At 48.9% G+C, this 17,420-nt stretch overlaps 1 protein-coding gene across 8 annotated transcripts in view; it reads left to right on the plus strand.

Moving 5' to 3' along the window:
• MGAT1 (alpha-1,3-mannosyl-glycoprotein 2-beta-N-acetylglucosaminyltransferase) overlaps window positions 1-17,420 on the plus strand; it is a 75,637-nt gene extending 58,217 nt beyond the window's left edge. For 6 of the 8 annotated variants that reach the window (XM_060296796.1, XM_060296797.2, XM_060296799.1 and 3 more), the window contains 2 exons: window positions 174-593; window positions 14,879-17,420. In XM_060296796.1, coding sequence (XP_060152779.1) covers window positions 15,004-16,347 — 1,344 coding nt within the window. In that variant the 5' untranslated portion in view covers window positions 174-593; window positions 14,879-15,003 and the 3' untranslated portion in view covers window positions 16,348-17,420. The other 2 variants (XM_030880354.2, XM_060296802.1) reach the window with 2 other exon arrangements.

Genomic DNA, 17,420 nt, shown 5'->3' on the forward strand with positions numbered 1-17,420 from the left:
TGTTTTGGGGTGCAATATGTGAATGAGGTAGGAACTTTGTATAACCTTGTGGAGTGTTTAAGGAAGGGTTTTTGATGATAGAGTCAAGGAGTCTAATTTAGGTAGGGAGTCTTAGACATCCCTCTGGGTATATAATAGATTAGAGAGTGTCATGATGTTTAAATATTCTGCAGGTTAACACAGAAATCAGCCTCCTGGACCATGTCAGTTCTCAGGCCTGTTTCCTCTCATGAGCCTCAGCAGAAGACGGACTCGCCAGCCCTCACAGTGGATGACTTCCCCTCCCTGAACAAGAGATGGGATAGTACCAGGGATCTGCCTATCACCAGACTCTGGGCTTAATAAACCAGCTGAATGAAGGGATGTAATAGACCTCTGGGAGGGACACTGAAGCCTGCAGTTGGGGGGGAGGGGCCTGGACATAACCCTTCCCCCCCAGACTCCTCCCCCTCAGAGTCCACTCAGCCATGGACTTTGGACCTGGACAAGAGGAGAGAAGCCGCACTTTGTTTGGTGTATCTGATTTGGGATTCTCAGTTTGGAAATGGAGTGCTGGATGGGGGTTTGATGATCTCCAGGGGAGCAGAAGAAAGGTAAGGTTTGTGTCTCATTTCCCACTTGGTGTCTTGCTGCTCCTGTGCAGAAAATGTTGAGTGGGGTAAGTCTGGGGACACTGTCATTGAGGAGTTGCCGTGATGGGAACCCTTACCCTGAGGGGTACACAGGAAACTTCACCTCTCCTTCACTCTCTGGGTGCAGGCTTGTTCCCAGCTGCTCCTTACCCAGGTAGGATTACCTTGTAAGGGGTTGTGAGCAATGGCAATTGTGAGGTTAGTCCAAGGAGAACATGAAAATTATTTAGGCCTCTGAAGGGAGGTTGTGTTAGATTACTTGTAAGGGCTTTTTCAATGCTGAGGTAGTAGGATTCCAAGCCAGTTTGGGCTAAGCACAACACTGGAATGGATTACCCAGGCTGAGGCAGGCTGCTGTGTTTTGGGCAGCTAACTGAATAGAACTGCCTTGGGGGGCAGGTAGCAGATGGTCTAGGTAACCTCCTAAGTTGCCTCTCCTCCTTCCCCTATAAGGGAGTGTAGGCCATGAAACCTCATGGTAAGAGCAGAGGAACAGAACACAGGTTTGGGAATCAGGATTTGTGTTCTAGCTCTGCCTTTCTTAGTGTACACCCCTAGGTATGTTGGTTAAGCTCTGCCATGTTCTCTTCACTTGCAAAATGGGGATAACTAACTTTCCAAGTCCCTCACAGGTTGTTCACAAGGAACAAATGAAATGATAGATTTTGAGAAGTATCCAGGGCCATGTACATGTAAAACAGTAACATTGCCATTGCTTCATATGCTTGTATAGTTACATAGAGAAAAACTCTAAATTAGTTTTGTTCTTTTATTGAAATAGGGTTCTGGCAAAAGCCTTATTTGTCCTTAATTAAAAGCCTGCCCTGAATTTGTCTCATCCTGTTGCTGTTAAACAATACCTGGGATCATGAAGTGGTGGCAAAGGTGCACGGGTTCAAGGAGAACTGAAATTGAGGGATTCTGCCAGATACCTTGTTGGCTCTCAGAGCTCTCCGGTCAGCTTGGCAAGTGTGCCTCTTTGGGGTAGCAGATTAAAGAGGGGTGGAGAAAAGTGGAAGTTTCAAGGACCGAGTGTCTGTTTAGGAGATGGAACCCTGGGCCTTTCCTTCCTGTGCCATATCGTGGTCTTCTCTCCTGCTCTTTAAGATGCCAGTGCTTTTCAGACTGTCATTTTTTAGCCCTCTATAGGCTGTTCATGGTTACCTTACTTTCTGCTCACTCCTCCTTTGAACTCCAGTTTACCTCTGCCAAGATGCCTGCTTTTCTCAGTGACAGTAACAGTAGAAGGGAGAGGTGTTGGGAATTTTGATAGACAGTGGGGTCTGGTGGCCTGGGCAAGGGGTAGGAAGCTTGGCTTCTAGCATTTCTTTGCCTCTCACTAGCTGTGTAACACCTGGGCCTCACATACCCTGGGTGCTGGCAACAATAACAGAGGTCATTTGCAAGCTGAAAATCACATATTTATGACTTAATTTCTTTTTTCCCTTCCTTCCTTGCCATAGGAGTCCCTGAGTCCCCCAGGGGCCTGAGGGCTGGGCAGGCAGACCTGGGTGGAGTTCCTGGCCCTAGATGTTTCTTCTCTAGTCTGATGCCTCAGGTAGCCCCTTTGAGGCCAGGCTTCTACTTTAGAAGGTCTGGATTTCAGGGTGGGCCTGTCATCTCCCCTAGCTTTGTCCAGCAAATTCCTGGTGCTAGTCTTTGCTTAGATACCGGGATCACAGTGATCCCTCAGGGATGTGTGGTCCCAGGATGCCTCTGCAGCCCTCATCGTGCCTGGGAGGACGGTGAGTGCTTCGAAGCACTTGAAGTACCACAGAGTCGTGCTGTATTTGTACAGTGCTTACATTATGTGAAGTGTCCAGGCTGTTGTGTTGTGTAAGTTTTTCGTCACGACATTGTTGTGGGGAGAACAGAGCAGGGATTATTCTCCCAGTTTGATACTTGAGGGGAAGCTACAGAAGCCCTGATTAGGAAGGGCTTGCCCAATTGTGGAGCGGCAGATGCTGTGATTGCCTGCCCAGTGCTGTGCTGCTCCTACAGCATCTGACCTGAGAAGGGCCATTCGGATTCTGCTGCAAACCTCCAGGGAGGGGAACTCAAGTGCCCTGTCAGACGGCCTCTCTGCTAAGATGTTTCTTCCCTGGAGTGAGCCAGAATTCCTCTCTCCTGTTGTTTCCACCAAAAGCAGTAGCCCTGCCCTCAGCCTGACCCTTCCACAAGACAGTCCTCTCAAGACAGTCACAGCCTTCTCACAGGGGTACCAGGATGTCAGGGCACAGCACTCATTGGGTGTCCAGCTACTTATCCACAATGATAGACTGAAACCACATATTGTGTGTGTGTTGTAACTGAATTTATTTATACCCTTTTTTTTCCCAAAAGGAACTGTAGGTGGCTAACCAAAAGTTCCATTTCCCAGACACTGCTCAGTGATTATTGTATTAATCTTTTTTCTTTTATCTTAATGAACTGAGTTTCTGGGTCTTTATGGGGAGAAGGGATATTGAGAGGAAGGGAGAGGGAAAAATAGATCCATCATTGATTTAAAACTTTGCTTTTACCACTACTGATGGTTTCAGAGCATGAATTCTTAAGTTCAGAACATGAATTCTTTCCAAATTATATAAAAATTCAGGGTATCTTAGGCATTGTTTATGGGAGGGTAGTTTCCTGGAACAACTTTCACTTCCTTCTTATCTCTCCTCTCCTCTTTTGGAAGTAGTGGGGGTTGGCTGGGGCCAGATCTTCCTATTCCTTCCATTTTCACATAATCCATTCCCAGTTTCATCCCCAGAATTCAGGCACCTGGCTCCTTGTTTCTGCCCTCCTTCCCCTATAACCCTTCTGCCTGAAACCTCCATCAGGAGCCCAGGACCTCTTTTCCCAGGTCAGTTTGGCACTCATCACCCTGTTTCTTGCCTCTCAGACCAAATGTTTTCTCTTGCTTCCATCCAAGAATTCAGCTCATTCTTGTTCTCTAACCAGGCCCTTTGTTTTGGGACAGTCATGGAATTTCTACTCTTAGATCTTCCTGTGAGCCTTGGAATTTAAACAGAGGACTATAATGATGGGGCGAGAGTTTTGGTACACAGTTACCTGTCCTGTTCCCCATTGAACAGCCTTAGATGGAGAAGGATTATTGGTAGAGGTGGGAATCTGACATCACATGGGCTGGTTGGTTTCCCCACCTTTCAGCATCCCTCTCTGGCCTTTGTCCTGGGACAGTGATTTTAGCTCCTGATATCTTGGCCCTACAGTGTTTCCCAACTTTTTACATTTTAAGAAACTCTGGTTTTCCCTCTTGCCTTGACATGGAGTGTTAGTATGTAGGCCTTCCATGTCTCCTACCTGAGGAAAAGCTTAGAGAAGGGGCAGAGGTACAGAAGCATTGGCTGCTGGCTGGCACATGGGAGCTGGTTGGCTCCCATCTCCTGCCACAGTCCACACAATCAGCTAAACTGGAGACCTTGCACACACACACACACACACACACACTCACACACTCACACACACACGAGTCCAGCCTCACTGAGGTGTCAGCTCTTCTTTCACTCTTCTCCTTCAGGGGTGGGCTCCAACTGCAGGATTTCCCTGCTGCCCCACTGTGTGCCTGTCATGCTGGACACACAGCTATAACAAAGAGCACTTGCACTCAAGGCTGCATGAGGAGAGGGAATGAGTGCCATCTTTGGAAGCAGGAATGCCTGGGGCTAAAACTTGGCCATGACCCTCATTAGGTCTTGTGACCTTCAGCAAGTTGGCACTTAGCTGGAGTCTCAAACTCTTCATCTGTAGAATGGGATGACAATGTGTACTCTGCAGAGCTGCTAGGAGGGTTAAAGGAGAGGTTGGGGGTGGGGCAGGATGCAGGTCTGGCATGTGATGGCCTCTGTGCAATTTTGTTTTAGCTCCTCACCCCTACGCGGGGAACTTTAGGGCATGTCCTGCCTTTGTTTCTCTAAAACCCCACATAATTCCTAGTTTCACCTAGAAACAAGTTAGTGAGTGAAGTCAGTAACCATATACCACAAAGTTCTGGCCTGCTCTGTGCTCTGGAACACAGGGGAGGGAAGTGGGTGGGGGCACGTGCTGGTGCCAGAGTGTGTCCTGATCACATGGTAGCGCTGGCCCTGGACTCAATCCTTCTCAGGAAAGTCATCTGCACGAGTAGCCGGTAGTTCTCAGCTCCCCACCCTCACTTGTTAGGGTCAGATACGGACATCTAGGCTTTTCCAGGGTCCCCCCTCACCCCCTTTCACAGGGCTACCACAAAGCCTGATTGAGGCCTTTTCTCTTCAGGTCTGGTGGGTGTACCCTAGGGAAAGGTCTGTCTCTCTTTGCTCTTTTGCTCCAAACTAACAGCACTCATTACCCACCCCGAAAGGAAAAAACAAACAAAACAAAAAACAGGAAGAAAAAAAAGCCAGCTTGCTCTTTCTCGATTTTGGCTGCAGGTGTTTCCTCCTTGGCTTCCTTTTTGGCATCCTGGTTCGTGTTCTTACTTCCCTGCACCCTCTAGCCTCTCAAATGCCCTGGACTCCTCCCTCCTGGAAGCCAGGGGTTGTGGGGAGGATCCTTGGCTTTGGGTTTGGTAAACGCACTACTGAGGCAGGCTGCTTGGCCTACCTCTGGCAGGGCTCTGCCCCTCAACCCCACGAGGCCCTGGGCTCTGGGGCTGGGGAGACGCAAGAAGTCTGACTGGAATGGGTTGAGTGTGGTTGGGTTGATGGGTATAGACCCGTGGAGTTGCGATTGAGAGCGGCAAAGGGCTCAAAGGTAACAGCTGTCTCCACAGCATCTCCAGAAGTTGGGGACCCCGGAAAACTTGGGGTGTCCAGACCGCGAGTCCTTCTGAGAGGTCGAGCGTTGGAGGCGAGCCGGGGAGAAGGGGTCCCGGGCGAGTAGGGGCAGCCGGCCCCGCCCCTCGGCCTGCCCCGCCCCGCCCTCCCCGGGGAAGGGCCACGTTGCCCGCCCGGCGGTCCGGCCCTCGAGCGCCGCAGGAAGAGCCTGCCTGGCGGAAGGTGCCGGCGGCCTCCGTGCTAGCGCCTGGAACGCGCCGGGGCACCGGGCTCGCTCCCCAAGCCCCGGGGCGGGCCAAGTTCAGGGCCGGGAAGTTGGGAGGACCTGGTGAGTGGGGGCCGGGGGACGCCAGCGTCCGTCAGTTCTGGGGCTTGTCCCCGGAACGGGACCGAGGTCTGACTGAAGGAGGCCCCGCAGGAGCGGAGAGGGCGCTCCGGAGCTGGAGTCTCGGCTTGGGAAGCTGTCCCTTTCCGAGCCCTCCGTGTCCTCCGACAGCCCCGGTGCCCGAGAGAGGGACTTGGCCCGGGCCGCCCCGGGTCCCGGCCACGGGCCCCTTTGGAGCCGGGAAGTGGAGCTCTGCGTTCCGCTTTCGGAATCCCGGGCCTCCAGCTGGTGAGAGAGGGCGGGCTCCGCGGGGAGGGGGCTGGTTGTGAAACTCAGCCTCTGGGCCGACGTGGGTGTGGGGCCTGGAGGAGCTGGGGTCGCTGGAGAGGGTTTGGGGAGCGGAATGCGAGGGGCCTTTCCCCAGACCCCACCCGCGCGTCCATTCCAAAAGTTACTAGGGGTTCTTTCTCCTCTGCCGGGAGGAAGAATTGACTCGATGTGGAAATAAGTAAATTGTCAAGAAAACTTTCTCGTACTTGTTTGCTAATGTGTGTGGAGTAGGGGGCCCCTGAGACGTGCAGGGCCCCATCTTATAAACCCTGGAGCACAGGGGCTGTGGCCGGCTGGTCTGTGTCCCCACGGGACAGTGAACCCTGGAGTGAGGCTCCACCTTGGTTAACCTTTGACCCTGTGATGTGTTTAATTAGTCCTCCCTTTATGAACATCACTGGCTGAGATTGTCCAGCTTTATCTTCTGTCGTTTATAATACTTTTCAGACCATGTAGACTTTTCTTTTAGATGCTTACATCACCCCTGCGTCTGCCTCGAACTGTGAATCACCCCTGCCTGACCCCATTACCCGAGACCATTGAGGCCTCTCGGATCTTCCCTGTCCTTTTCTCAGATTAGAAGGCAATGTAGTATGTCTAACCTCAGTGGCCTATGTGACAGGTTAAACTCATTTCCTGTTTGGGACACTGGGGAAATTGTCACTGTCCTTTTCATCATCAGAGCCCAGGGGCCTTGGAGATGATCCAAATCAACCCTCTCCCTGTTCAAATGAGGGAACTAAGGCGCAAGTGACTTGCCCAAGGTTACTTGGTTTCCCAGGGCTTCATCCTTTTTGCTGCGCTAGCATCATATATCCCTTTAGCCTGCATCCCTTTGCTCTAGGTCTTATTCTCTAAGTCCTTCAATTATTTAGTGTATCTTCTCCGACTCCCTTTCAGTTCTAACATCCTTTTGAAATTATGGAGCCTGGTACAAGGTACAGGAATCTAGCAGAGGTCTAATGAACAAGAAGGTGATTCAGTTAGGTCTCCATTATCTGTGGCATGTTCTATGCTTTCTGGTTTTTTTCAGGCAGTGCTTTTGAACGTACTAAGCAACACAGAGACAGAAAGGAAGGTCTGTCAATGTTCCTTCAACTTGCATACTTTCTAAAAGCTAAATAAGACTTCTCCATTATTGCTTACAGTGAGAAGTTGACTATCTGGTGTTCTCTTGCTGTTTAAGAAACATTTTCTTGTCACAGAGAGAGAACTGGCTAGAGAATACCATAGGAATCAGAGTTTTAAAAAGGGATCTCACAGCTCATAGGCAGTTTTTCAAAAGAAGAAACTGAGCTAGCTAAATGTCCATCAACAGAGGAATGGATAAAGAAGATGTGGCACATATATACAATGGAATGTTACACAGCCATAGAAAGGAGCGAAATTGGGTCATTTGTAGAGACGTGGATGGACCTAGAGAGTGTCATACAGAGTGAAGTAAGTCAGAAAGAGAAAAGCAAATATTGTATATTAAGGCATATATGTGGAATCTAGAAAAATGGTACAGATGACTTTATTTGCCAAGCAGAAATAGAGACACAGACATGGATAACAAACATATGGACACCAAGGGGGAGAGGGGTGGGGTGGGAGGAATTGGGAGATTGGGATTGACACATATACATTATCGATACTATGTGTAAAATAGACAACTGATGGGAACATATGTATAGCACAGGAAACTCTACCTAATGCACTCTGGCGTTCTAAATGGGAGGGATATCCAAAAGGGAGGGGCTATATGTATATGTATGGCTGATGCATTTTGCTGTGCAGTAGAAGCTAACACAACATTGTAAAGTAGCTATACTCCATAAAAAGTAAAAAAGAAAAAAAAGAAGAAGCTGAGACCCACGGGAGTTGGTGGAACCTGCCCAGAACCTCCTGGGTTTTTGTTGAGGGTCTTATTCACTAAAAAGGCTCACTCCTCATCTCCCACCACAGTGCAGATGTCTTTGTACTTGGTGGTGTGGACCAGCTATGTGACTTCCCTGAAGGAGTTGTGAAAACTCTGGCAAAAAAAAACTACTGTGAGTTTGTGCCTTGCAGGCAAATGTCATTAATAACAGAACATCAGGTACTCAGGTCAAGGTTAAGGACTGTTGTTCTATTTTAGAAAAGGAAGATGTAGCAAATTGTCTTTTCCCAAAATGGCCACAACTTTAAATATCCCACTCTATATTGTTACAATAGGACATTGCCCTCCTCCCACCCGGTGGTGGGGAGTCTGTGTTCCTTTTCGCTTGAATGTAGGCAGCGACTCGTGATACCCCTGGCCTGTGAGTAAGTCAGAAGTGATCCAGGGCTTCCCTGGTGGCGTAGTGGTTGAGAGTCCGCCTGCCGATGAAGGGGACAAGGGTTCGTGCCCCGGTCCGGGAAGATCCCACATGCCGCGGAGCGGCTGGGCCCGTGAGCCGTGGCCGCTGAGCCTGCGCGTCCGGAGCCTGTGCTCCGCAACGGGAGAGGCCACAACAGTGAGAGGTCTGCGTACCGCAAAAAAAAAAAAAAGAAGTGACCCAAGGTTTTGGATCACTGTGGTTTTGCTCCTGGCCTTTCATGTACTTGCAGTCATATGTGGCTGGGGTCGGAATCATCTGGAAGGCTTCCTCCCATGTCTAGTGGCTGATGCTGACTGTTAGCCAGACCTTAGCTGTGGTTGTCAGCTGGAATACCTAGAGGTATCCTGTCCACATGGCCTGGGCTTCCTCTTACTTTGGTGGCTGGGTTCCAAGAGCAGGCATCTCAGGAGCACCAAGTGGAAACTGTATTGCCTTTCATGAACTAGCCTTGTAAGTCGCATAATCATCACTTCCTCTGTAGTCACAGATCAAAGAGAGGGAACATAGACCCCGTCTCCCCCAGCTCTAGAGGGAGGAGCCTCATTGTCACTTTGTAAGAAGAACATGTGGGATGGGATATTTGGTAGTCATCTTCGGAAAATGTAATCTTTCACTGTTAGGCTGCTAGTTTGGTCTTCTTTCTCCCCGATTTAGTGAATAATGCAAGCAGCCCTCCGTCTAGCTACTTGAACTTCGTACATGTGCCAAGCACTGTCATAGGTATACAGATCATAGAGCCTTTTTTCTAAGGAGTAAGGTGAGAGCCAGGTAAGTACAGCCACAGGTTCTGTTACAGTGTGGAGAGGAAAGACAGGAGGTATGGATAGAGTACGGTGGGAGTATAGCTGTGGGAAGCCTGGCTCTGCCTGGATGTTAAGGAACTGCGTTCTTAAGGATGTATAATGCTTGTAGGTGGGGCTTTGGATAATATTTCAGGATGCGGGACCAGCCAGAGGAAAGAAAGCAGTGTACAAAGGGTACTTATTGAGGGAGAAAGTAGCCTGTTGAGGCCAGAGTACGGGGTTCATGGGGTTAGTGGTTGGAGGTGAGGTTGAAAAGGAATGTTGGAGTCAGTTTGTTGTGAAGGCCCTGTGTGTCATAATAATAATTTTGAGTTCTAGTCTGTGGGCAGTGGCAGTATGGTTCTTAAGGCAAGTTAGTGTTGGGACCAGTTGTGTACTTTAAGAAGGATGCTCTGTTACTGTTGGGAAGATTGCTTAGAGGGGAGCAAGGTGTGTGATAGGTGAACCAGCTGAGGAGCCACATCAGGAGTTAAGTATTTAATAATAAGGAAAGAGAGTTCAGCTTAAAGCGTTTGAGATCTTGAAATGGGATGATGGCAGTGGATGGGTAACTTTCTCTTCTATTTTCATAACTCTGAAATTCTTGGGGCTGGATATGTTTCAGAATTTAGAATTTTTTGGATTTAAAAAAGATGATCTGGTGCATTTATGGTGTAGTGAAGGTCTGGAGCAGCATACGATAATCCAGCATGTTTATTTTCTGTAGCAAAACATATGAATGGGATAAATAAAGACTGTAAGTAGCCTCACATTAGATCAGATTTCTCCAAATGAGGTTAAGCCAAACAAGTGTGGAAAAGTTCGGCTTTTCAGCACTTTTTGGACTTGGGAATTGCAGTTAAGTGATTGTGGGGGTGTGGCATCCACATGGAAGCCACTTTTTTGTTGCAGGCAAATCTGAATGTCGAGGATCCTAGCATAGCAGCTTGGCAGCACTGGGGGAGTGGGTCTGCCTCCTCAGGTAGCTGGTGGTAGAGGGGATTTGACAGATGTTGAGCACAGCGTTGTGCTGGTGCTGTTGGTTGTGAAGGGGAGGTGGGCCTGAGGTGGGCCACAGGGTCCAAAAGCATCAGGGAAGGTGTCCTGGCGAGGTGTGAGTCAGAACACACTAGGTGAAGAAGAGAGAGAAGAGCCGACCAGGCATACCGGCACATGCACAGGCCCTGAGGCAGGCTCGAGTGTTTGCGTCCTGGAAGGAATCTAGTAGAGTGGAGTAAAGAGAGCCGGCGAGAGAGGGGACTGGCTAGCAATCACGTACTCCTTCGGCAAGATAAGCAAGTCCTGTTTGAGAATTTAGAGAAAAGGGTTGTGGGGTGGAGAACAAGGGCCTGAGGGCTAAGGTGGAGGCCTGGCTGGACTGGGGCAGCTGTCTCCTGTGGGCTGTCTAACATTTCTCAAGGTTTATAGACTTGCTAGGAATACAGTCTGCAGAGGGGCTGAGAAGATTGCTTTGATCTGCCTGGCTTAGAAGGTGTTGGGAGGTCTTCCAGGCCTCAGGGTAGTGGGTGTGGGCCACCTAATTCTGATGTCTGGAGCAGGGTGCAGGGTGGAGAGGATGTGGTCCCGTGGGGTTTTGCTACCCCTCTGAGAGCCTGCTGGTTTGAGGTGGCTCATTGATAAGTCAGAGACAAGCCTGCTCTCTGGCCCTGAAGCCAACACTTCAGCTGAAGGAGTCAGTTTCTCTTTTCTTTCCCCCATCTCTTTATCTAAAGACTATTCCTGCCCAGTCAGTTGGGAGGCAGGTTGTTGGGGGTTAGGGACTCCAACATTGACCACATCCTGAGGGAGGAGTGAGGAAGAAACTGGAAATCTGTGTGTGTTTCTCTTCTAGGAAACCCTAATTGGTATATGAGCACTAATAAAGTGGAAATTTAATGACACAGTAAAACTGAAATGGACTTGAGGTTTCTGAGAAGACTGCTGCGATGGAGTTGTGAGGGTGGATGATTTCTAGGAGGAAGACAGGGGGTGGTAGTGCTTGCAGGGGCTGGAGGGGTCTCTGAGGAGGGAGGCAGAATCCATTCCCTTTAGAGACTCTTAAAGATCAGCCCTTTGATCCTTGGATACTGGATCTGCCTGCTTGAGCGTCCAGGAGCACAGAGATGAGATCTGGGACCCAAGATTTTAGCTAGGGTTAGAGAACTGGTCTGTGAGGCAGAGGGGAACTGGCAGAGCAGTCAGCACAAGAGAGTGCAGACCTGAAGCTTTGGGATATGAAGTGTTGAGACCAGAGGCAGGAATGCCAGGGAGAGAGTTGCATGGTCAGGAATGGCAGCTGTCCTGGAATGGGAGGGTATGGTAGATCCTTTCAGTAATGAGGTCTGGTAGAGTGAGGGAGTTGGCAGGACCATGCCTTTTTCTTGTTAGATGTGTGTCCCAGTCCCTTCCCAGAGCCTGGCAGAGAGCAGGTGTGTGATGCATGTCATGGTGTGATTGAGGAGTTCAGGAAAAATGGATTGTGTCCCAGTTCTTCTTACTGATGTGCCCAGCTGGGGCCATATTGGATGAATCTAGTCAGAGCTGTGGGCTATGTCCCTATATTTGATTTTAAGAAATTTTATTTGACAATAACTTCAAACTATAAAAAAGTTGCAAGAATAAAAATGGTATAAGAATACTCATATTCCCATTACTCAGATCCATCTGTTAACATTTTGCTCCATTTGCTCTTCATATACATACATGATATTTTTGTTCTGAACCATTTGAGAAGTTGCATCTACCATGGCCCTCTACCCCTAATTACTTCAGCGTGTATTACCTAAGAACTGGGATATTCTTTTATATAATCACATTATGGTTATCAGTCAGTCAACACTGATACTTTGATCTACGGTCTATATTCTAATTTTGTCATTTGACCCAATAATATCTTTTTAAAAAAGTTTTATTGAGGTATAAATGATATACAGTAAACTTTACATAGTTAAAATTGTAAGTTTTCATAAGTTTGTACATATGTATATACCCATGAAACTATGATCCCACAAAGTTTCCTAGTGTCCCTTTGTAATACCTCCCCTGATGTTCTCACTGGCCCCATCCCCAGGCAGCCACTGATGTGCATGTACTCTTTCACATCTTGAATAATTATTTTGAGATTTGTCCATGTGTCGTGTGTATCAGTAGTACGTTCCTTTTTAATTGCTGAATATTATTCCATTCCATGGGTAAACCACAATTTGTTTATCCATATTCCCATGTTGATGGGCATTTGAGTTGTTTCCACTTTTTGGCAATTATGAATAAAGCTGCTATAAACACTCCATATAGGTTTTTGTATGGACATATGTTTTCATTTCTCTTGGGTCTGTATGTAGGAGTGGACTTGCTGGGTCATATGGTAACTCTCTGTTTAGCATTTTGACTAGCTGCCAGACTGCTATAAAAGGACATTAGTTCCATATCTCACACCATATACACGAATTAACTCAAAATTGTAAACCTAAATGTACAACCTAAAACTATCAAACCTAAAAAAGAAAACATAGGGAAAAATCTTTGTGACTTTGGCAAAGATTTCTTAGCTACAACGCCAAAAGCATGATTCATAAAAGAAAAAAAACCCTGATAATTGGACATCATCAAAATCAAGAACTTCTGTTCTTCAGCTGACTCTGTTACGAGAATAGGACAAGTGTTTGAATTTTTGCCAGTCTGATGGGTGGAGAAATGTTATCTTAGTATAGTTTTAATTAGAATATTTCTTATGAGTGAAATTAAATACCTTTTCGTATGTCTAAGGACCATTTTAATATTTTTGTGTGTGAGTTGCCCTAGTCATATAGACAAGAGTTTGGGCCTTTTTTCCCCTCAGTTTTTAAAAAGTCCTTTGTCTGTGAGGGTATTGGTTTATTATTTGTGATGTATGTTGCAAATATCCTCTCCCAGTTTGTTATTTGTCTTTTGACTTGGCTTATGGTGTTTTTAGCCATGCAAAAAGTGTCTTATTTATTACTGCATCTGTATTTTAAGTCATACTTAGAAAGCCTTTCCCTACACTAAGGTTACAGAGGAATTGACATACATTTTCTTTTAGCACTTGTATGGTTTTATTTTTCTCCTTAGATGTCTAGTCCACTTGGAATTTATTCCACTTGGAATTTATTGTGTACGGATCTTATTTTTTCCCCCAAGTAGCTATATAATTGTTGTAACACCATTAATAAGACCATTTTTTGCGCCAGTAATTCTAAATATCCCCTTTGTCATACATTAGATTTCTGCGTGTAGTTGGGTGTATTTCTGGCGTTTAAATTCGATTCCTTTGGATGATCTGTTTGTTTACATACCAGCACCACATACCTTTAATTATAGAGGCTTTGTAATGTTTAGTATGTTAATATCTGGTAGGGCTAGTCCCTCTTCACTGCTCGTTCGTTTTCATCATTTTCCTAGATGTTCTGTTATGAACTTTTGTCTAGCTCTATAAAAAAGTATTTTTATTGAGGTTTTTGATGATGCTGAGATGCCCTAACCAAGAACAAGGGATATTTAAGTCTTATTTTGTGTCTTTTCGGGAATTATAGGTTCGTGTAGATTTTTGAATATTTCTTGTTAATTCCTAAATAGTTTATCATTTTCATGGCTATTATAAATAGGGTTTCCTCATTTGTTGTTTTTTTAATGAGTTATTATTTGTGGATATGAAGGCTATTGATTTTTGCATGTTAATTTTTATATCCCACTACCTTGCTCAATTCTTTGATTGTTTAGGTTGGATTTATCATTGATTCTCTTAGACTTTTCCAGGCATATTCTCATAGCATCAGTACATTGAGATACTTTTGCTTCTTCTCCACTTCCTCTGCCTATGATTGTGTTCTGCAGTCCAGTTGCATTGGCTGATCCCTCCAACAGAATGTTAAATAGTCATTAGATCTGGGGTGGCTTGGCTTTGCTCCTGACCTTCGTGAGAATGCCTCTGGTGCTTCTTTATTAGGTAAGGTGCTGGCTTTAGCCCTGAGGTGTGATATTAGAGTTTTAAAATCAGTAATCTTTTTTTTTTTTTTTTTTTTTTTTTTGCGGTACGCAGGCCTCTCACTGCTGCGGCCTCTCCCGCCGCAGAGCACAGGCTCTGTGCTCCGGACACGCAGGCTCAGCAGCCATGGCTCACGGGCCCAGCCACTCTGCGGCACGTGGGCTCCTCCCGGACCAGGGCACGAACCCGCGTCCCCCGCATCGGCAGGCGGACTCTCAACCACTGGGCCACCAGGGAAGCCCTAAAATCAGTAATCTTTGGGTAGTTTGATTTGAGGCATGGGAGGCAGGTGGTCTAACCCCTACCTCTCCTAAGCTCTGGACAGAAGATGATAAACAAAATCTGTCAGGTAGGGAAGGGGGAAGTGGAATTCCTTTGCTTCCTCTCTTCCACCAACATCACTCTCTACACCACCCCCACCCCCCACCACCCCCACCCCCCACCACCCCCCCAAAAAAACCACATTGCTTTTCAGAGGACTCATGAACTCATTTTGGAGTGCGGGAACATGCTCTCCTAATCCTATTCTTCCGCAGAGATTGACCCTCCAGATTAGGGAACAGGCAGCTATCTTTTAAGAGAGCTTTGGAGTTAACGTCCTGGCCTTCCTTGTCCTGCACTTTTCCATCTGTTTCTGCGCCCCATTCTTCCACTCCAGGGCAGCCCCATGCCTCGTGATGATGGTTGTTTTTCTCCTCTCCTCAGGTGCATGGCTGCTTCCTAATCCTGGAGCCCAGAGGAAACATCCCTAGAACTGTGCGCGTGTGAGCCAGGCAAGCCAAGGGCAGCCTTGAGCCCCACCCTTGCCCGCCTCCCCCGCGGGGGCCAGGATGCTGAAGAAGCAGTCTGCAGGGCTCGTGCTGTGGGGCGCCATCCTCTTTGTGGCCTGGAACGCCCTGTTGCTCCTCTTCTTTTGGACGCGCCCGGCGCCTGGCAGGCTGCCCTCAGACAGTGCTCTCGATGACGACCCCGCCAGCCTCACCCGGGAGGTGATCCGCCTGGCCCAGGATGCTGAGGTCGAGTTGGAGCGGCAGCGGGGGCTGTTGCAGCAGATCAGGGAGCATCATGCTAGGTGGAGCCAGCGGTGGAGGGTGCCCACCGTGGCCCCGCCTGTCTTGCCGCGCGTGCCTGTGACCTCTCCGCCAGCTGTGATCCCCATCCTGGTCATCGCCTGTGACCGCAGCACCGTCCGGCGCTGCCTGGACAAGCTGCTGCATTATCGGCCTTCGGCCGAGCACTTCCCCGTCATCGTCAGCCAGGACTGCGGGCACGAGGAGACAGCCCAGGTCATCGCCTCCTACGGCAGCGCCATCACGCACATCCGGCAGCCCGACCTGAGCAACATCGCAGTGCCGCCCGACCACCGAAAGTTCCAGGGCTACTACAAGATTGCCCGGCACTACCGCTGGGCGCTGGGCCAGGTCTTTCACACGTTCAAGTTCCCAGCAGCCGTGGTGGTGGAGGATGACCTGGAGGTGGCTCCAGACTTCTTCGAGTACTTCCAGGCCACGTACCCGCTGCTGAGGGCCGACCCCTCCCTCTGGTGTGTGTCCGCCTGGAATGACAACGGCAAGGAACAGATGGTGGACTCAAGCAAGCCTGACCTGCTCTACCGCACAGACTTCTTCCCTGGCCTGGGCTGGCTGCTGTTGGCCGAGCTCTGGGCTGAGCTAGAGCCCAAGTGGCCCAAGGCCTTCTGGGACGACTGGATGCGCCGGCCAGAGCAGCGGCAGGGCCGGGCCTGTGTGCGGCCTGAAATCTCCAGGACGATGACCTTTGGCCGCAAAGGTGTGAGCCATGGGCAGTTCTTTGACCAGCACCTCAAGTTTATCAAGCTGAACCAGCACTTCGTGCCCTTCACCCAGCTGGACCTGTCCTACCTGCGACAGGAGGCCTATGACAGGGATTTCCTTGCACGTGTCTACGGTGCTCCCCTGCTGCAGGTGGAGAAAGTGAGGACCAGTGAGCGGAGTGAGCTGGGGGAGGTGCGAGTGCAGTACACGAGCAGGGACAGCTTCAAGGCCTTCGCCAAGGCCCTGGGAGTCATGGATGACCTCAAGTCTGGTGTCCCCAGGGCCGGCTACCAGGGCATCGTCAGCTTCCTGTTCCGGGGCCGCCGTGTCCACCTGGCCCCACCCCAGACCTGGGACGGCTATGATCCTAGCTGGAATTAGCAGCACCTGCCTGTCCCTCCTGGGGCCCCGCCTGGCCTATCATGGCCTAAGATGGGACCGTAGTCCCTGGGCTGCATCATCCTCTCTGTGTTTCTCTCTTGGGTCCATTTATCTTGTTTTTTTTTTTCTTTCTTTTTTTGAGTGGCATTCAAGTGCACAGATGATAAGGTGAGGGTTATTCTCCTGTTCTCAAGGGGGTCAAATCAGGGGAATCTTTCTGGGGTATGTTGGGGGAGTTATTAAGCAGGAAACCACTGTGTGGTAGGGAGAGACTTGGGCTCATTGGGGCCACAAAATCCACGTTCCAGGTTTTCTCCCAGGACATCTGTGGAGAGGTTGGCAACTTTAGTTCTCTTGATCAGGCCTCTTTTCCCTGTCCTGGCTATTCTAGCCAGAGTATGAGCCCTCCTCCTGTACCTGTCCCCCACCTTCTCCACCTTCCCCCAACTGGAGCAAGGTGGGAGGCTGGATTATGTGAGAAGGAGATGTATTTGTGGCCAAAATGAGACTAACCAAAGGGGTTTCATCATCATCAGGGTCTGGGCAGAGCTGTTAGGTTGTCAGGGTTCACTCCCTCCTGCCTGTATTTCTCTTCTTCCCCCTCTCGTTTATCCCTGACCACCTCTCAGCTCTTCTTTCCCTGCAGCCTAGCAGTTCGTGATCCTAAGATGAAACGGTGAAGGGGAAAAGCAGAACCTCTCCTCAGCTCACCCGCTGGGGTGGGGGGAAAAGCCTCGGGTGCTGGGGCGCCCCTCCCTCATCCTTCCTCCAAGAAACAGACTGCCCCCTATCCGGTCCTTTCTGAAAACCAATCCTTTCCCTGTCACTCTGGGACGGTTCATGCTAGCCCGGCCCGTGGCTTCTGGAGGCCCTCTCAGTGTGAGGTAGGGCAGCCAAGACCGTTCAGCCCAGCCTCCTTCCCTTCTCCCCCAAGCATTCCCTTCCCGTGTGCACAGATTAGGACGCAGATGGAGGGTTGGAGAGCAACATGTGTGTTTTTCTTTCTTGCCTGACCTCAGTTCACGGAAGAAAGTTGAAGCTACAGAATTATTTTCAAAAATAAAGCCTGAATT

Source organism: Globicephala melas, chromosome 3 (assembly GCF_963455315.2).
Source record: "Globicephala melas chromosome 3, mGloMel1.2, whole genome shotgun sequence".
Taxonomy (NCBI): Eukaryota; Metazoa; Chordata; class Mammalia; order Artiodactyla; family Delphinidae; genus Globicephala; species Globicephala melas.